The sequence below is a fragment of the Dendropsophus ebraccatus genome, chromosome 2 (assembly GCF_027789765.1).
Source record: "Dendropsophus ebraccatus isolate aDenEbr1 chromosome 2, aDenEbr1.pat, whole genome shotgun sequence".
Classification (NCBI taxonomy): Eukaryota; Metazoa; Chordata; class Amphibia; order Anura; family Hylidae; genus Dendropsophus; species Dendropsophus ebraccatus.
The window spans coordinates 89,803,957-89,825,554 of NC_091455.1; the positions used below are offsets into that span (position 1 = coordinate 89,803,957).

The window sequence follows — 21,598 nt, forward strand, 5'->3', positions numbered from 1 at the left end:
GGCAGCTGTCAACTTTGACAGCTGCCTCTGATTAGCTAATTAGCGGGCACGGCGATCAGACCGTGCCCGCTAATAGCGGCGGTCCTGGGCTACACGCGGCACCCGGGACCGCGGCGCTTTAAAGCGGGGTCGCCGCGCGGCCCCGTTTTCAAGTGCTAATGAGGACATATGACGTACGGGTACGTCATATGTCCTTAAGAGGTTAAGCAGTTAAAATGTCCATGTTACTTAAAGCGTCACTGTCACTTCAAAAGATTTTTTACATGTCATAGAGACTTGTCAAAAGTTTTAATTGGTCCAGATCTGAGTGTTCAGACCCGTACCGATCGGGAGATAGATCCAGGAGTAGATGCGATGTAGCACGTCTTCTCCCTGCTCTGACTCACATGATCAGTCTGACTTATAATGGAGCTCCATGGAGCCGACTGATTGCATGACTCAGAGCCGGGAGAGGACGCCCTGTAGTGCGTCTTCTCCCGGCTCTATCTCCAGATCGGTACGGGTCTGAGCACTCAGACCTGGACCGATCAAAACTTTTGACATGTCTCTATGACATGTCAAAAGTTTTCTGAAGTGACACTTTAAAAAAAAAAACTTTGACATGTTCTATGGCATATCAAACATTTTGATGGATCAGGATCCTGGTGATTTTTAGATAGAACACAACATAAATTATAAAACCAAGAGGCAATTCTAAACATGAAATACACCAAGCTGTGTGATAAAAAAAATTTACCTAATGGGGGTATAAGCAATATAGTATCTCTAAAGTGCAGATAATGAAAGAATCAATACGGGATTCAAATCAGACAATAAAGACAAGTTATATATTTTACCATATCGTAATGCTAACATGCCATATCTCATTATTATCAACTGCTAGGGCACTGTCAATGATACCATCTAACACATACTTCTTACCCTGAGCTCACAAATAAACATACATCACAACAATATTACACAGGCCGCAAGTAAAAAAAATCACATCTTACCCATTGTCACTTGTGGTCTGTAGCCTAGGGCACAGTGGTGGGTGGAGACAGTAAGCGGCAATGCATATATTATATGCATGACTGCTCACTACAGTACAGGAGCAGGGAACACTACGCTTATAGAATACTGCACAGCGGAATATGCTTAAAGAAGCAGGGACTCCAGGGGCGCCGCTGCTGTCATCTGTGTCCTTGTGTGTGTAAAGTAGTTAAAAAAAAAGGCTGTTGTCAAAACGCATCCTGTGTTCATACTGTGAATGGATATGTGAAGCTGAATAAAAAACATCTTTGGTAAGTGCTAGGACTTGTCTACTATGTTACTGGGGTACTGTTCCTTTCCATGTCGAGCCTTCCTTCTTGTATCCTTGTAAAGGTGCAGACAAAGCCGACAGGAGGCACAGAGCAGTGTGCGATCAGCTCTCTGCTCTGTCTCTTTCACTTCTAGACAGCATGCTGCATTAGGCCTGCGACCCAGAAGTGATCTGGAGCAGCTAGTAATGTCTGCTTTACACAGGCTACTCCATGAAATCAATGAGTAGCCTGCTCCAGGCAGAATTCAGTGGAAGCAACTGGAGAGGTGAGTAGCTTGTTTGTGTTTTTATTTCATTGGGGAAGGAGATGGGGGGGCCCCGGAGGGGGGCTTATCTCTACTGGGGAGTACAGGGGGAATCATCACTACTGAGGGACACAGGAGAGGGGATTATAACTACTGGAGGGCACAGGAGAAGCAAATCATCACTACTTGGGTGCAGGAGGGGGATTATCACTACTGGGGGGGCACAGGAGAGGGATCATCACTAACAGGGCACAGGAGGGATGAATCATTACTACAGTGCACATGGGATGGGGGATCATCACTACTTGGGGGCATATGAGAAGTGATTATCACTACTTGGGGGACATAGGAGAGGGAAGTATTGCTATTTTGTGGCACAGAAGGGGGGTTATTGCTACTTGGGGCACAGGAGGGGGAATGATTACTACATAGGGGAACAGGATAGAGTTTATCACTACTTGGGGGCACAGGAGGGAGGATTATTGCTACTATGGGAAATTATTACTACTTGGGGGCAAAGGAGAGGGGGGTTATCACTTCTTGGGGACACAAGAGGGGAGTATTGTTATTATGGGCACAGAAGGGGGATAAAAGTTGTGCCCAGACCGAATGGAGAAGATAAGGGAAAGTGAACAACTCTGATGAGAGAAGACATCTCCTGGATGTAACTGCACTGCAATCACTACAGTATATTGTCATTATTTGGGGGTTTGTACAATGGTTTTTATTCAGTGGCAGTACTAGCGCAGTGCAGACTTCATAAATATTTCCTGGTAACTTGAAGGCCACTTTTACATAGTGCATGGGGCACATTTGGTTTATACATACATTCTGACTACCAGTCAGGAATAGGTTTATCAGGGCACACCTGTATATGTGAGCGCTTTAGGGTGATGTATGTGGGTGTGATGGACCTGCATATGTGAGCGCTATACAGTGCTGGCCAAAAGTATAGGCACCCCTGCAATTCTGTCAGATAATACTCTATCTCGTCCAGAAAATGATTGCAATCACAAATGCTTTGGTATTAATTCCTTAATTTAATTTGTCTTTAATGGAAAACCACAAAAAGAATGGTCAAAAAGCCACATTGGATATAATTCCACACCAAACAAAAGGGGCGGGGAGGGTATTTGCACCCTTAGAAAAATCATGTGATGCTTCTCTAATTTGTGTAATTAACAGCACGCACCTTGCAGCCAGTTGAAATGGATTAAAGTTGGCTCAACCTCTGTCCTGTGTCCTTTTGTGTACCACATTGAGCATGGAGAAAAGAAAGAAGACCAAAGAACTGTCTGAGGGCTTGAGAAGCAAAATTGTGAGGAAGCATGATCAATCTCAAGGCTACAAGTCCATCTCCAAAGACTTGAATGTTCCTGTGTCTACCGTGCCCAGTGTCATCAAGAAGTTTAAAGCCCATGGCACTGTGGCTAACCTTCCTACCTTCAACGTAAAATTGTGCGGATTAACATCCAAACAAGTTCTAGCTGCCCTGCAGTCTAAGGCTAGGTTCACACTGCGTTTTCAGCATCCGTTTAACGTATCCGTTTTTTTTAACGTCCAGAAAAATAGGGTCAGCAACGTTTTTTGGTCCGTTTTGGTCCGCCAAAAAAAAACGGATCCGTTTTTTTTTATAATGGAAGTCAATGGAAAAACGGATGCACACAAATGAATCCGTTTTTTGCAATCCGTTTTTTATGCGTTTTTTGCAAAAAACGGATGCGTTAAACGGATGCTGAAAACGCAGTGTGAACCTAGCCTAAGGGGACAACAGTGTCAACCCGTACTATCCGGGGACTCTATGGTAGGATACCCAGGAAGACCCCACTTCTGACCCAGAGACATAAAAAAGCCAGGCCGGAGTTTGCCAAAACTTACCTGAAAAAGCCAAAAACTTTTTGGAAGAATGTTCTCTGGTCAGATAAGACAAAAGTATAGCTTTTTGGGAAAAGGCATCAACATAGAGTTTACAGGAAAAAAAGAGAACTTAAAAAAAACAACATGGTCCCTACAGTTAAACATGGCGGAGGTTTCCTCATGTTTTGGGGTTGCTTTGCTTTCTCTGGCACAGAACTGCTTGACCGTGTGCATGGCGTTATGAAGTCTGAAGACTACCAAAAACTTCTGCAGCATAATGTAAGGCCCAGTGTGAGAAAGCTGGGTCTCCCTCAGAGGTCATGGGTCTTCCAGCAGGACAATGACCCAAAACACACTTCAAAAAGCACTAGAAAATGGCTTGAGGGAAAGCACTGGAGACTTCTCAAGTGGCCAGCAATGAGTCCAGACCTGAATTCCATAGAACACCTGTGGAGAGATCTCAGAATCCCTTCAAATCTCAGGGACCTGGAGGAATTTGAAAAGAAGAATGGTCTAAAATTCCAGCAGAACATTGTAAGAAACTCATTGATGGTTACCAGAAGTGGTTGTTCGCAGTTATTTTGTGCTACCAAGTATTAGGTTGAGGTTGCTAATACTTTTGTCCGGACCATTTTTGGAGTTTTGTGTAAAATGATCAATTATTTGCCTTTTTTTATTGTGTTTTTTCATTGCAAGCAAAATAAATGAAGATAATATTACCAAAGCATTTGTGATTGCAATCATTTTCTGGAAGAAATTGAGTATTATCTGACAGAATTGCAGGGGTGCCAATACTTTTGGCCAGCACTGTAGGGTGATGTATGTGGGTGTGAAGGACCTGTACATGTGAGTGTTATATGGTGATCTAGGTGGGTGTGGTGGACCTGTAAATGTGAGCACTATAGGGTGATGTATGTGAGTGCTATATGGTGATCTATGTGGGTGTGAAGGACCTGTATATGTGAGCGCTATAGGGTGATGTATGTGGATGTGGTGGACCTGTATATGTGAGCACTATATGGTGATATATGTGGGTGTGGTGGACCTGTATATGTGAGCACTATATGGTGATGTATGTGAGCTGTGGTGGACCTGTATATATGGACGATACTGAAGTTGCCTTCTTATTCGGCCAGTTTCTTATTCAGGGCTGAAGTTAGTTTTTTTCAGTAGTTTCTTATTCACTGGATTTTTCCTCCTGTTTTTAGCCATTATTCCTACAGGGAAATTATAATAATCATAACCTACCCATAAGTAAGGAGCCCTGAAGAGAATGGAGATAAAAATAGCCAAAAGAACCCCACGATTGGCATAAAAATGGTCATCAAAGTGAAAACACAAAATTGTGATTTAAAGCGACTCTGTACCCACAATCTGACCCCCTAAACCACTTGTACCTTTGGATAGCTGCTATTAATCCAAGATCTGTCCTGGGGTCCGTTCGGCAGGTGATGCAGTTATTGTCATAAAAAAATACTTTTAAACTTGAAACCCGTGCCAAACGGGAGTATCTGTGCCCTAACTTTGCACCACTCCTCCGTCCCTCCTCCCCACCCTCTTCATCATTAGGAATGTCACTGAAACATTTTCTCCATGCTGAACATTGCACAGATCCTTAACGATCCAGCCCATGTGCCGGGCTGCCACAGTTGGGGAATAGGAGGCAATCTGCTTGGAGCATTCCTAATGATGAAGAACACCCAGAACCACTTTAGGCCGGGCTGGACTCTCCTTGGTGTGATGTGGGGCATCCCTCTCTGTGTGCTGGCAGTGTGACATCAATGGCCTAAAGTAGGGCTGGGCGGTATACCGCAAAAATACCGATACGGTCACTGGCGTCGGTTAACCGACCTCAACTTAGCCAGGACGGTATCTGCGGTAATTTTGTATTTCCCAGAGAGCTCCTGCACGCAAAGTCGCGGCCCGGCGTGAGCGCTGCACGTTATGTGCAGGGACGCCGGAATCAGAGCGGGAGGTGGAGGAGCAGCAGGGCCCAGGTGAGAATGCCCGAGTGCACAGCCCTCCCCCTGTCCCGTCCGAGGCACGTCCCGCAGTATTTGTCCCGTCCGGCGTCCCTGCACACACAGGACATTAACATGTGCAGCGCTCGCCGGGAGGGGGAGTTGGGGGACCGGCACCAGTCCTGTCCGAGCGCCCTTCTCCTCCGGCCGGCGAGCGCTTCATGTTAATGTCCTGTGTGTGCAGTGAGGCCGGTGTGTGCGCGGGAAGTGGAGGAGCAGCAGGGTCCAGGGGAGAATATTCCTGAGTGCACAGCCCTTCCCCTGTCCCACCGATCCTGTCCCGTCCGGCGTCCCTGCACACACAGGACATTAACATGTGCAGCGCTCAACGGCCGGAGGAGAAGGGCGCTCGGACATGACTGGTGCCGGTCCCCCAACTCCCCCTCCCGGCGAGCGCTGCACATGTTAATGTCCTGTGTGTGCAGGGATGCCGGTCAGAGCTTAAGGTGGAGGAGCATATGCATGCAGCTCTCTGTATACTCATAGACCCCTGCCGACACCCTGTGTACCCATCCACCCCTGCCCGCCCTCCTGTGTACCCATCCACCCCTGCCCGCCCCCCTGTGTACCCATCCACCCCTGCCCGCCCCCCTGTGTACCCATCCACCCCTGCCCGCCCCCCGTATACCCATACACCCCTGCCCGCCCCCCGGAAACCCATACACCCCTGCCCGCCTCCCCGTAAACCCATACACCCCTGCCCGCCTCCCCGTAGAGGAGATAGATAGATAGATAGATAGGGAATAGATAGATAGATAGATAGATAGATAGGAGATAGATAGATAGATAGATAGATAGGGAATAGATAGATAGATAGATAGATAGATAGATAGATAGATAGATAGATAGATAGATAGATAGATAGATTGATGATAGATCTAGGGAATAGATAGATAGATAGATAGATAGATAGATAGATAGATAGATAGATAGATAGATAGATAGATAGATAGGAGGGAGATAGATAGATAGATACATAGATAGATAGATACATACTGTAGATAGATAGATACATAGATAGATAGGAGATAGATACATAGATAGATAGGAGATAGATAGATAGGGAATAGATAGATAATCAGATAGATGATAGACAGATAGGGAATAGATAGATAGATAGATAGATAGATAGATAGATAGATAGATAGGGAATAGATAGATATCTTCACAGCGTGTCAGTGCAGTGCCATCTACAGCCCCCTATAATGTACGTCCCTGTAATGTCACCTGTATATACTATATACCCATCATATATACTCTGGGTACCTATAGTACATAGCTATATACCTGTATATACACGTCCTGTAGTGTGCACATAGCTGTATGCTGTATACCTGTATATACACGTCCTGTAGTGTGCACATAGCTGTATGCTGTATACCTGTATATACACGTCCTGTAGTGTGCACATAGCTGTATTCTGTTTACCTGTATATACATGTCCTGTAGTGTGCACATAGCTGTATGCTGTTTACCTGTATATACACGTCCTGTAGTGTGCACATAGCTGTATACCTGTATATACACGTCCTGTAGTGTGCACATAGCTGTATGCTGTATACCTGTATATACACGTCCTGTAGTGTGCACATAGCTGTATACCTGTATATACATGTCCTGTAGTGTGTACATAGCTTGGGTTGCTGCTCATTGAGTTACTGTACTTTTTTTAACTTTATTGAAACAAACTATCCCCAGTTTGGCACGGCCGAGTGGGTCTGGCTTGTAAAAAGGGTGTGGCTTACAAAGGGGGCGTGTCATAGTTATCGTCCAATTATCGTTACCGCAGCTACATATGCGATAAACCGCGATATTGATTTAGGCCAATATCGCCCAGCCCTAGCCCAAAGTCAATTTTATTTTTAAGGCTGGGTTCACACACAGTATATTTCAGTCAGTATTTTGCAACCAAAACCAGGAGTGGATTGAAAACACAGAAAGGCTCTGTTCACACAATGTTGAAATTGAGTGGATGGCCGCCATTTAACGGAAAATAATTGCTGTTATTTAAAAACAACGGCTGTTATATTAAAATAATGGCAGTTATTTACTGTTATATGGCGGCCATCCACTCAATTTCAAAATTGTGTGAAGAGAGACTTTCTGTGTTTTCAACCCACTCCTGGTTGAGGTTGCAAAATACTGACTGAAATATACTGTGTGTGAACCCTGCAGCAGATCCTGTACGTGTGAGCGCACCCTAAATCACAATTTTGTGTTGACTTTGGTGCCCATATTTTCTGCCAACCATGGGGTCCCTTTGACCATATTTATCTCCATTGCCCTCAGGGCTCCTCACTTACAGGTAGGTTATGATTATGATAATTTCCCTGTAAGAATAATAATGATATACACCTGTATACACTCACCGGCCACTTTATTAGGTACACCTATCCAACTGCACGTTACCACTTAATTTCTAATCAGCCAATCACATGGCGGCAACTCAGTGCATTTAGGTATGTAGACATGGTCAAGACAATCTCCTGCAGTTCAAACCGAGCATCAGTATGGGGAAGAAAGGTGATTTGAGTGCCATTGAACGTGGCATGGTTGTTGGTGCCAGAAGGGCTGGTCTGAGTATTTCAGAAACTGCTGATCTACTGGGATTTTCACGCACAACCATCTCTAGGGTTTACAGAGAATGGTCCGAAAAAAAAAACCATCCAGTGAGCGGCAATTCTGTGGGCGGAAATGCCTTGTTGATGCCAGAGGTCAGAGGAGAATGGGCAGACTGGTTCCAGCTGATAGAAAGGCAACAGTGACTCAAATAGCCAACCGTTACAACCAAGGTAGGCAGAAGAGCATCTCTGAACGCACAGTACGTCGAACTTTGAGGCAGATGGGCTACAGCAGCAGAAGACCACACCGGGTGCCACTCCTTTCAACTAAGAGCAGGAAACTGAGGCTACAATTTGCAAAAGCTCATCGAAATTGGACAGTAGAAGATTGGAAAAACGTTGCCTGGTCTGATGAGTCTCGATTTCTGCTGCAACATTCGGATGGTAGGGTCAGAATTTGGCGTCAACAACATGAAAGCATGGATCCGTCCTGCCTTGTATCAACGGTTCAGGCTGGTGGTGGTGGTGTCATGGTGTGGGGAATATTTTCTTGGCACTCTTTGGGCCCCTTGGTACCAATTGAGCATCGTTGCAATGCCACAGCCTACCTGAGTATTGTTGCTGACCATGTCCATCCCTTTATGACCACAATGTACCCAACATCTGATGGCTACTTTCAGCAGGATAATGCGCCATGTCATAAAGCTAGAATCATCTCAGACTGGTTTCTTGAACATGACAATGAGTTCACTGTACTCAAATGGCCTCCACAGTCACCAGATCTCAATCCAATAGAGCATCTTTGGGATGTGGTGGAACGGGAGATTCGCATCATGGATGTGCAGCCGACAAATCTGCGGCAACTGTGTGATGCCATCATGTCAATATGGACCAAAATCTCTGAGGAATGTTTCCAGCACCTTGTTGTATCTATGCCACAAAGAATTGAGGCAGTTCTGAAGGCAAAAGGGGGTCCAACCCGTTACTAGCATGGTGTACCTAATAAAGTGGCAGATGAGTGTATGTGGGCGCTATATAGTGATGTATGTGAGGTGCACCTGTATATGTGAGTGCTATATAGTGATATGTGAGGTGCACCTGTATATGTGGGCGCTATATGGTGATGTATGTGTGGTGCACCTGTATATGTGGGCGCTATATAGTGATGTATGTGAGGTGCACCTGTATATGTGAGTGCTATATAGTGATGTATGTGAGGTGCACCTGTATATGTGAGCGCTATATAGTGATGTATGTGAGGTGCACCTGTATATGTAGGTGCTATATAGTGATGTATGTGAGGAGCACCTGTATATGTGAGCGCTATATAGTGATGTATGTGAGGTGCACCTGTATATGTGAGCGCTATATAGTGATGTATGTGAGGAGCACCTGTATATGTGAGTGCTATATAGTGATGTATGTGAGGTGCACCTGTATATGTGGGTGCTATATAGTGATGTATGTGAGGTGCACCTGTATATGTGGGTGCTATATAGTGATGTATGTGAGGTGCACCTGTATATGTGAGCGCTATATAGTGATGTATGTGAGGAGCACCTGTATATGTGGGCAGGGCCGTTTTAATACATTGGTGGGCCCAGTGCACAGCCCTCAAGAGTGCCCCCCCCCCCCAACCCAGCGTTATCAAAATCGGAGCTCCACACACAGTATAATGCTCTGAATGCCACCACACTGTATTAGGAGCCCCAATACATACAGTAGTTACCTTATAACCTTATAAAGATATCACCAATGATACCATTACACAATACCGCCACACCATGACCCCTATCACTACAGCGCTATAACAGTTACATCCATTTACTCACAGGGGGCGTCTTCTCTCAGAGTCTTTCACCTTTTCTTTCACTCCTTCCAGCCTGGGCCACCTTTAAGTCTTCCCCGGCTGTGAATCTTCTCTCCAGAATCTGCCAGAGAAACATTTTAGGCTCCAACACATACAGTAGTAAGGTCCCCTGTACCCCTATACAGTAGTCACCCCCCTCTGTGCCCCTATATAGTAGTTACACCCCTCTGTGCTCCTATATAGTAGTTACACCCCTCTGTGCCCCTATATAATAGTTACACCCCTCTGTGCCCCTATATAGTAGTTACACCCCTCTTTGCCCCTATATAATAGTTACACCCCTCTGTACCTCTATATAGTAGTTACCCCCTCTGTGCCCCTATTTAGTAGTTACACCCCTCTGTGCTCCCACTTAATAATTAGGTATGCTCTGTGCCCCAATATAGTAGTAAGGTCCCTATATAGTATAGGCCCCTCTGTGCAGCCCTAATGTTAGTATAGACCCGTGTGCTGCCCCCAGTAGTATAGAAAGCCGTGTGCTGCCCCCAGTAGTATAGAAAGCTGTGTTCTGCCCCCAGTAGTATAGAAAGCTGTGTGCTGCCCCCAGTAGTATATAGAGCTGTGTGCTGCCCCCAGTAGTATATAGAGCTGTGTGCTACCCCCAGTAGTATATAGACCCCATTGTACTGCCCCCAGTAGTATATAGACCACTAGGTGCTGCCCCCAGTAATATATAGACCCCTTGTGTGTTGCCCCTAGTACTATAGACCACTAGGTGCTGCCCCCATTAGTATATAGCCCCTTCTGTGCATCCCCCAGTAGTATATAGACCCCTTATGCACTGCCCCCAGTAGTATATAGACCACTAGGTGCTGCCCCCAGTAGTATATAGACCCCTTGTGTGCTGCCCCTAGTGCTATAGACCACTAGGTGCTGCTCCCATTAGTATATAGCCCCCTCTGTGCTCCCCCAGTTATATATACCCGCCACTGTGCATCCCCCAGTAGTATATATACCCCCTTGTGCTCCCCCAAGTAGTATATAGTCCCCCTGTGCACCCCACAGTAGTATATATCCCCTGTGCTCCCCCAAGTAGTATATAGTTCCCCTGTGCACCCCACAGTAGTATATATCCCCTGTGCTCCTCCAAGTAGTATATAGTCCCCCTGTGCACCCCACAGTAGTATTAATATCCCCTGTGCGCCCCTATATAGCCCCCTGTGTGCTCCCTGACTTATATATACCCCCCTGTGCACCCCCCTTTTATATAATCCCCCTGTGCACCCCTGTTATATATACCCCCCTGTGTGCTCCCCAAGTTATATATACCCCCTTTATATAATTCCCCCGTGCATCCCCCAGTTATATATATACACTCCCTGTGTGCCCCCAGTTATATATATATATACACCCCCTGTGTGCCCCCAGATATACATATACCCCGTGTGCCCCCCAGATATACATATACCCCCTGTGTGCCCCCAGATATATATATACCCCCTGTGTGCCCCTAGTTATATATATACCCCCTGTGTGCCCCCAGATATATATACCCCCTGTGCCCCCAGATATATATACCCCCCTGTGCACCCCCTTTTATATAATCCCCTGTCACTTTGCGCTCCCCCAGTTTAAATATACCTCCTGTGTGGCCCCCAAATTATATATACCCCCCTGTGCACCCCATCCCCCCCAGTATATATAGCCCCCCTTTGGGCTTCCCCCCCTCCCATATAGCAAGTAACAAAAAAAACTAACACTTTATACTCACCTGGGTCCGCGTGTTCCTCTTCTCTTCACCTCACCTCACTCTTATGGCCGCAGGCAGTGCTTTGCCTGCGATCACTCAGCGCCGATACCACTGCGGGAAAGCGGCCTCTGCCTGCGGCCACAAGGATGACTGACAGGTAGGGAGCCAATAGCTCCCGACCTGTCAGTGCCGCTGCCTGTACCTATGAGCGCTCGTTTGAGCGCTCATAGCTACAGTACAGAGCGCCGCAGGGGGGGCCCTGCAGGGGGCGCCATGGACGGGTAACCTTACCCATCCCGATGGCGCCCTCCTGGCAGGCTGGTGGCCGGAGCCCTGTGCGACCGCAATGGTCGCACAGAGCAAAGGCCGGCCCTGCTCAGGGTGGGCCCCTTTAACCAGTGGGCCCGGTGCACGTGCACCATGGGCCCTCTGGTTAAAGCGGCCCTGTATGTGGGTGCTATATAGTGATGTATGTGAGGTGCACCTGTATATGTGGGCCAGGGCCGTTTCTATAACCGGGCGGGCCGGGCCACCGCACGGGGCGCCGAATTCTAGGGGGCGCACAGGAGGGCCCGACAAGCCACCCGGACTCACAGCATCATCAGCACCCCTGCCAACCCCCTCCCCTAAGGGTGGTAAAACGGACCCCCCGGCGGCGCCCCCTCCTTCTGGATCTCCCCCTCACCTCCCACATCTCCCCGCTCACCTCACACATCTCCCCCCTCACCTCTAGGTGCCGCTTCTGCGGTCCTGGAGGGGGCGGCAGATTCTCAGGCAGTGTTCCCTTTAAGCTGCGTGGTGTGCGGCCACACAGCTGAAAGGGAAGCCCTGCACACTGCCGCCGGCTGCCCACTCAGCCGCTCAAAACTGTGAAAAGTAAGTGGCAATGCGTACAATGTACGCATTGCCACTCACTACAGTACAGGAGGAGCGAAATCCCTGCTCCTGTACGTACATTTCATAGCTTATTACGTAATGTACGTACAGAAGCAGGGACTGCCTGCTCCTGTACAGAAGAACGGCGCACGTCCTCTCCCGCGGGCCGTGCGTGATGACGTCATTTCATCATGCACCGCCTGTAGGAGAAGACCTGTAAGCCGCAGACTACAGGAGGATGAGGCCGATCAGCGCTGGAACGGAGAACAGGTGAGTGTTTTGTTTTTTTTTAAACGTAAACTTTGCACATTATTCGGACTTTGGGCATTACTGTGGAGACTGAGGGGTTAATGCAAGGGGTCCGAGGGGGGTAATTTAATATACATACAAGGGGGAGGTGGAGTTACACTGGGGGCAACCAAAGGGGAGTATGTATGGTGATATGGGCGCAGTACAGGAGGACATTACTACTATATGGAGACAATGCTGGGGGGCATTACTACTATATGGAGACAATGCTGGGGGGCATTACTACTATATGGAGACAATGCTGGGGGGCATTACTACTATATGGAGACAATGCTGGGGGACATTACTACTATATGGAGACAATGCAGGGGGACATTACTACTATATGGGACAATGCAGGGGGACATTACTACTATATGGAGACAATGCAGGGGGACATTACTACTATATGGGACAATGCAGGGGGACATTACTACTATATGGAGACAATGCTGGGGGACATTACTACTATATGGAGACAATGCAGGGGCCATTACTACTATATGGGGCAATGCTGGGGGGCATTACTACTATATGGAGACAATGCTGGGGGACATTACTACTATATGGGACAATGCTGGGGGACATTACTACTATATGGAGACAATGCTGGGGGACATTACTACTATATGGAGACAATGCTGGGGGACATTACTACTATATGGAGACAATGCAGGGGGACATTACTACTATATGGGACAATGCAGGGGGACATTACTACTATATGGAGACAATGCAGGGGGACATTACTACTATATGGGACAATGCTGGGGGACATAACTACTATATGGGACAATGCTGGGGGACATTACTACTATATGGAGAAAATGCTGGGGGACATAACTACTATATGGGACAATGCTGGGGGACATTACTACTATATGGAGACAATGCTGGGGGACATTACTACTATATGGAGACAATGCTGGGGGACATTACTACTATATGGAGACAATGCAGGGGGACATTACTACTATATGGGACAATGCAGGGGGACATTACTAGTATATGGAGACAATGCTGGGGGACATTACTACTATATGGAGACAATGCAGGGGGACATTACTACTATATGGGACAATGCAGGGGGACATTACTAGTATATGGAGACAATGCAGGGGACATTACTAGTATATGGAGACAATGCAGTGGGACATTACTACTATATGGAGACAATGCAGGGGGACATTACTACTATATGGAGACAATGCTGGAGGACATTACTACTATATGGAGACAATGCTGGGGGACATTACTACTATATGGAGACAATGCTGGGGGACATTACTACTATATGGGGCATTGCTAGGGGACATTACTACTATATGGAGACAATGCAGGGGGACATTACCAGTATATAGGGGCAATGCAGGGGACATTATTACTATATAGGAAGTGCAGGGGGACATATGGGGGGAGTGCAGGGGGGCATTACTACTATATAGGTTGAGTGCAGGGTGACATTATTACTATATGGTGGCACAGCATACAAAGGGTAACTCGCATACCTACTGACTTTACTGCACCAAACAGCACAATTATTACATTTTGAGACCCTATAAGTGGGAAAAGGGAAGAAAGTTGCTGAAGAAGTGCAAAGATTGAGATGTTTGTCTCGCAGGTTCTGAAGAGACGAATTCTAACTGCAAGAAATCATCATGGAGGTCCAGGCCAGAAGGGAGAGGAAAACAAAAGTGACGCCTCAGATCAAGGAAGACTTCACCTGTGAGTCACTGAATGATGTTTTTCTATTCAGGATTTCTATACAGGTGCACCTGTATATGTGAGTGCTATATAGTGATGTATGTGAGGAGCACCTGTATATGTGAGTGCTATATAGTGATGTATGTGAGGTGCACCTCTATATGTGGGTGCTATATAGTGATGTATGTGAGGTGCACCTGTATATGTGAGCGCTATATAGTGATGTATGTGAGGTGCACCTCTATATGTGGGTGCTATATAGTGATGTATGTGAGGTGCACCTGTATATGTGGGCGCTATATAGGGATGTATGTGAGGTGCACCTGTATATGTAGGTGCTATATAGTGATGTATGTGAGGAGCACCTGTATATGTGAGCGCTATATAGTGATGTATGTGAGGTGCACCTGTATATGTGAGCGCTATATAGTGATGTATGTGAGGTGCACCTCTATATGTGGGTGCTATATAGTGATGTATGTGAGGAGCACCCGTATATGTGGGCGCTATATAGTGATGTATGTGAGGTGCACCTGTATATGTGAGTGCTATATAGTGATGTATGTGAGGTGCACCTGTATATGTGAGTGCTATATAGTGATGTATGTGAGGTGCACCTCTATATGTGGGTGCTATATAGTGATGTATGTGAGGTGCACCTGTATATGTGGGCGCTATATAGTGATGTATGTGAGGTGCACCTGTATATGTGAGCGCTATATAGTGATGTATGTGAGGAGCACCCGTATATGTGGGCGCTATATAGTGATGTATGTGAGGTGCACCTGTATATGTGAGCGCTATATAGTGATGTATGTGAGGTGCACCTGTATATGTGAGTGCTATATAGTGATGTATGTGAGGTGCACCTGTATATGTGGGCGCTATATAGTGATGTATGTGAGGTGCACCTGTATATGTGAGTGCTATATAGTGATGTATGTGAGGAGCACCTGTATATGTGAGCGCTATATTGTGATGTATGTGAGGTGCACCTGTATATGTGGGCGCTATATAGTGATGTATGTGAGGTGCACCTGTATATGTGAGGTGCACCTGTATATGTGGGCGCTATATAGTGATGTATGTGAGGTGCACCTGTATATGTGGGCGCTATATAGTGATGTATGTGAGGTGCACCTGTATATGTGAGTGCTATATAGTGATGTATGTGAGGTGCACCTGTATATGTGGGCGCTATATAGTGATGTATGTGAGGTGCACCTGTATATGTGAGCGCTATATAGTGATGTATGTGAGGAGCACCCGTATATGTGGGCGCTATATAGTGATGTATGTGAGGTGCACCTGTATATGTGAGCGCTATATAGTGATGTATGTGAGGTGCACCTGTATATGTGAGTGCTATATAGTGATGTATGTGAGGTGCACCTGTATATGTGGGCGCTATATAGTGATGTATGTGAGGTGCACCTGTATATGTGAGTGCTATATAGTGATGTATGTGAGGAGCACCTGTATATGTGAGCGCTATATTGTGATGTATGTGAGGTGCACCTGTATATGTGGGCGCTATATAGTGATGTATGTGAGGTGCACCTGTATATGTGAGGTGCACCTGTATATGTGGGCGCTATATAGTGATGTATGTGAGGTGCACCTGTATATGTGGGCGCTATATAGTGATGTATGTGAGGTGCACCTGTATATGTGAGTGCTATATAGTGATGTATGTGAGGTGCACCTCTATATGTGGGTGCTATATAGTGATGTATGTGAGGTGCACCTGTATATGTGGGCGCTATATAGTGATGTATGTGAGGTGCACCTGTATATGTGAGCGCTATATTGTGATGTATGTGAGGAGCACCTGTATATGTAGGTGCTATATAGTGATGTATGTGAGGTGCACCTGTATATGTGAGTGCTATATAGTGATGTATGTGAGGAGCACCTGTATATGTGAGCGCTATATTGTGATGTATGTGAGGTGCACCTGTATATGTGGGCGCTATATAGTGATGTATGTGAGGTGCACCTGTATATGTGAGGTGCACCTGTATATGTGGGCGCTATATAGTGATGTATGTGAGGTGCACCTGTATATGTGGGCGCTATATAGTGATGTATGTGAGGTGCACCTGTAAATGTGAGTGCTATATAGTGATGTATGTGAGGTGCACCTGTATATGTGAGTGCTATATAGTGATGTATGTGAGGTGCACCTCTATATGTGGGTGCTATATAGTGATGTATGTGAGGTGCACCTGTATATGTGGGCGCTATATAGTGATGTATGTGAGGTGCACCTGTATATGTGAGCGCTATATTGTGATGTATGTGAGGTGCACCCGTATATGTGGGCGCTATATAGTGATGTATGTGAGGTGCACTCGTATATGTTTGCGCTATACAGCGTTTATACGGCCGCATTATAATTACACGGTGCTGTCACGGTCACTGAGCCCGGGAGGACGCTGAGCCCGCTGCGGGGACAGGACAGGGGCTGCCGGCTATGCACTGACTGGTATTCCGCCTCCCCGCTCAGTAATGCCGGAGAGCCGGGGAACAAGGCTGCAATGCAACTCGTCACATCCACCGGTACCGTACAGAGGACACCGGGATGGAGGATGCTCACAGCTGTCAGTCACACGGGCAGGCACCGCACAGCGGCCGCCGGGCTCCCCTCCTCCCTCTCCGCACACCGGACCACTCCGCCTCCCGCCGAAGGAGACTCACTCACCCGGTTTGACAAGCCGCAGGGAAGGTCGGAGGGCGCCGAGTGTGAGCGGCCCCACCCGGGGGACACAGGCTACTTGTGATTGGCGGAGATCAGGTGGGCGGGGCCCGTGCTGCCACAGATACGGGTTGTTTGGTTTCCTGGGTGTGTGGTGTGTACACATGTCCCGGGTGCCGGCGCTCCTGCCAGGGTGAGGCATCAGTGATGGAGGCGCCGGGCAGCAGCCTCTCCCGGACCACGGGCTCCACCGTCCTGCAGCCGCTCAGCGATGCCCTGCACATGCCCCTGGAGCAGGTGAGATAGCAGTGCCCCGGCCTCCTCTGTCACCTGTTACATGGAGTGGTCTCCTCCCTGTACACCAGGCTGCCGCCCCATCACTCCGCGCTTCTTATCTTGGGGTCTATGAACAAGTTCAGGCACAAACAGCACAATCTCTTAGAGGGGTTTCTCACTGTATTCATGTGTGGCAGTCAGGACTCCTCCTCGGTATGTATATAGTGTACATGAGTCAGTCACCATCTGCTGCCAGCCATGTGCCCTCCCAGGGGGCTGCAGGTGACCTAGGCAGGAGTGCCTCAGCTTCTATATATACATAGTTATTACAATCATCAGCCCCTCACAGTATAATCCCTGATAGCCACTGCCTGTATTAAACCTGAGAAGCTGAGGATTGTGCCAATGTGAGCAGCCCAGTACTAGAGGCTGGCATTAATGGCGCCATCACCAGAAGGGGCGGATCCTGTGGGCTCTGGATCTGGCACTTCTGGCATCTGACATCTCTGCACCTTGTTTTTTTTTTTAACATTTGATTAAACTTCTTTCACCTTTTATTTTCTTTTATCTCTCGTCTACTACAATACATTTTCACTGCAGCATTTTGTGCCTCTCTGCATTATCCTGGGGGCTATTACAAGAGGCCATCCGAGATTGGAAAACCACACAGCTACTGCCGTCCTCTGCTGACACTGTATGATATTTAGGGCAAGGCGACACTTGGTACCTTCCATCTATCTGTCTGTGTTTCCATACCATAGATAAATGCTTCTGAACTGCTGAGAGCTGTTACGCCTCCTCGCATCCTCTCCCATCCCTGCCTGGGACTCAGCTTCCCACTGTCAGCCAGGCAGGAATAGGAATTGGAGGGGAAGCAAGGAGGCATCCAGAAACTTGCAGTGAATAGAGTCAAGTTGTAATATCACAAACAAGGCGAGGACAAGGGTAGTGCTGTTTTTGACTCAAATGGCTATGTATTTTGTTTTATTTATTTATTTATTTTTAGTCCTGGATAGTCCCTATAAGATTCTTTCTTGGGATAACCACTTTAAGCTCTGTCACTGGCATAACCTAATAGGAGTACTAAGATGGCAGATCCAGTTGTGTGCTACCATGACAAGCCATCAGCACACGTCATGGGAAGATGGGGGCAATGAGGTGACAGAGGGAGACCCCACCCTCTATCTAATTAGATTTCAGGACAAACAACCTTCTTCCCCAGTGTCTGCCCTATGGGATTGTAACAGCAGGTATGATTCTTCTGCCATGTGACTATATGACTATGGCAGCAGGCAGGGGTGAAGCTGGAGGTGAGGTGGGACAGGGCAGCCGTACAGCGTGAATACACTTCTTCCTTCTTTTACTTCCTTTTTTATTTGCTGGAACATGAAGCAGCGTTTGTCAGGGCTCTATATCATTCGGTAATAAATGCATCCTGTAAGATCTTACTCTTATAAATATTTATGAAACTGCAGATGTTCACAATTCACAAAAATGACATGTTTAATAGCAAGTGAGACTCACACTTAGCTCCTCCAGTAGGCAGGTGTGTACCAGTGGTTACCTGTAACATGCTGGCACCACCTGGCACCAGGAAGAGACCGAGCTTTCTTTAGCCTTGGTAAGTAAGAGCCAGCACCTGGCCAGGGCTGATGTGAACGTGTAGGAATGTAGAGGAAAGGCATTCTGTATACAATCTGAAAGCCACTGTTTGGCATCGAGTAGAAGAGCAGCTATTGCCGTGTATAACTGAGTAAGATGTTGGTCACTCTCTGGCCGATGTTTCCTTTTCTTCTAAACACTGGCGTCATTCTTGTGGCTATGATAATGACTATTCTGTATATTATGGTAAACGATTTAAGGTCGTTCCCAAAAGCGATTGTTTGCGATCGTTAATAGGCAACAGTAAAAAAATAGGTTTGTTTAATAGGACCCTTGCCCTTTCTACGTCAAAAGTTTTTTTTAAAGTGACAGATACACTTGAAATGAAAATAGTTTTGTGGGCATTCTGCAGATTTGTAATACTAAAGCATGTAGTAATAATTATTGTACATCTGCTACTTTTTTCTCTTGTCGATTTCAATAGAGAGACCCCTGCACTAGTTACCTACAGGGACAGTTCTAAGTGTTGAACACCAGTTCTGTTTTACATCAAATGCAATGGGCCAGTGTCTTTTATAAAAGCCCCAACCATGATCTTAGCAAACAGCAAGCATTTCTGTCTGGTGTAAGGGTGTATTCACCTGTACAGAATCTGCAGCAGATTTGATGTAGTGAGCAAATATTTAGTTACATTAATATCTGCAGCAGATTCTATGTGTGTAAATGTACCCTAAAAGTTGCCCTAAAGGGAACCAATCAGTTCATTTGTGCCGAATAGGCTCCCATAACAGTTGCACAGACCGCGCAGCTGGGCCTCCTATTATATCGGTAGTTCCAGGCTCCGTAGCTTCAGGTCAAGGTAAATTGCTTTTTAATCATGTGCGCAAGGCAGGGAGAGAGCAATGACTAGTCATCTGGGCAATAATCTGAGGAAAAAAGGATTCCTGGATGAACTCCTGGCACTGCCAGAAACTGTTTCATGAAAATTGTAAAAATTAAACAAAGCTGTTTTAATGGTATAAAATCATGCATAAGAACTTCAATAATGTGTTTCGGGAGTTAACTCCCTACATCAGATTGTACAATCGATGCAATCTGATGAAGGGAGTTATAACTTCTGAAACGCGTTATTGACGTTTTTATGCATGATTTTATACTGGATTTTACCAATAAATCAGCTTTTTTAATTTTTACAACCGCCAGGAATTCGTTCAGGAATCCTTTTTTTGCTCAGAAGGAAGTAACTACTAAATACAAGGAAACAGTGCTGAGGATGAAGGTAAGAGACTTAGGCCCCTATTACACAAGGTGATGGAGAGGAGCAAATGAGCATTGTCAGCGCTTATTTGCTCCTCGCTTGCTTCTCCCACTATTACAAGCGTCGTCAGCGAGCGGGTAAGAGCTGGGGGGGCTGCCTGAGTGATCGCTAGATCTTAGGGTCCATTTACAAAGAAAGATTATCTGACAAAGATTTGAAGCCAAAACAAGGGATGGATTTAAAAAGAGGAGAAATCTCAGGCTTTCCTTTATAACCTGATCTCTGTTTATAGTCTGTTCCTGGCTTTGGCTTCAAATCTTTGGCAAATAATTTGTCAGATAATCTTTCAGTGTAAATGGACTCTTAGTCGTTTGTCTTTCAACATGTGCAAATACAAACAACAGACAATGATAAGCCGACATCGTTCAGCTGATCATTGTCTCCTATTACACAAGACAATTATTGGCCGAATACGACCGATAATTGTTTGTGTAATAGGGCCTTTACCCTTAGGGCACTATTCCACGGGCCGAGCAACGATATAAACTCGTTTACTGGGCCTATTCCACGCCCCGATGATCGTTTAGCGAGGGCTGCAGGGACATCGTTACCGATGTCCTTGCAGCAATACATTACCTAGCAGGGCTTCTCCTGCGCTCCGTCTTCCTCCCCGGGTCCCGCGGCGCAGCATCAGCTTCGGTGCTGCCTGACTGAGCTGTCAGACCGCTCAGCCAATCACTGGCCGCGGTGGTCCCAGCTTGTGATTGGCTGAGCGGTCTGACAGCTCAGTCAGGCTGCTCTGGAGTTGTTGCTGCGCGCGGGACCCGGGGAGGAAGACGGAGCGCAGGAGAAGCCCTGCTAGGTAATGTATGCTGCTTGGATCGTCGGTCGCCGCAGCGCACCGCTATTCCACCGTAGCGATGTGCTGTTGACGAACAACGATTTAAGGTTTAAACCTAAATGAACGATCAGCCGATGACACGATCATCGGCTGATCGTTCTCTCTATTCCACCGATCGATAATCGCCCGAATTGGGCCGATTATCGCTCCCGTGGAATAGGCCTCTTACCCTCAGTGCCCCCTGCACAAAAGGGAGATATCAGGTTAGATTTATCTAACCTGATCATGGTTTCCCTTTAACGCTCTTTTACATGGGCTGATTATTGTTAATGAGCATTTCTAGGAATATTTCATTTATTACCCCCATTCACTTTTAACACCAGCTTGCAGCTAGTTTGAAGCTATGCAGCTTTCCCTCGCTGGCCTATGTTATACAGTAAGCCGCTGCTGCTGACAGATTTCTTTTAAATACTTGCATTGCTTTCTGTTAATGTGTGAACTTTGTTAC

General features: G+C 46.6%; 1 protein-coding gene across 3 annotated transcripts in view; it reads left to right on the plus strand.

Annotated features, from left to right (window-relative positions):
* MBOAT1 (membrane bound O-acyltransferase domain containing 1) overlaps positions 1-21,598 on the plus strand; it is a 59,184-nt gene that overhangs the window by 7,398 nt on the left and 30,188 nt on the right. Inside the window, exon 1 of one of the 3 annotated variants that reach the window (XM_069957934.1) lies at positions 17,264-17,410. The exons of 1 other annotated variant lie outside the window; for it this stretch is intronic. In XM_069957934.1, the coding sequence (XP_069814035.1) occupies positions 17,321-17,410 (90 nt within the window). In that variant the 5' untranslated portion in view covers positions 17,264-17,320. Of the gene's footprint in view, positions 1-17,263; positions 17,411-21,598 lie in introns of those variants that run through there. One more of the 3 variants, XM_069957936.1, reaches the window with a different exon arrangement.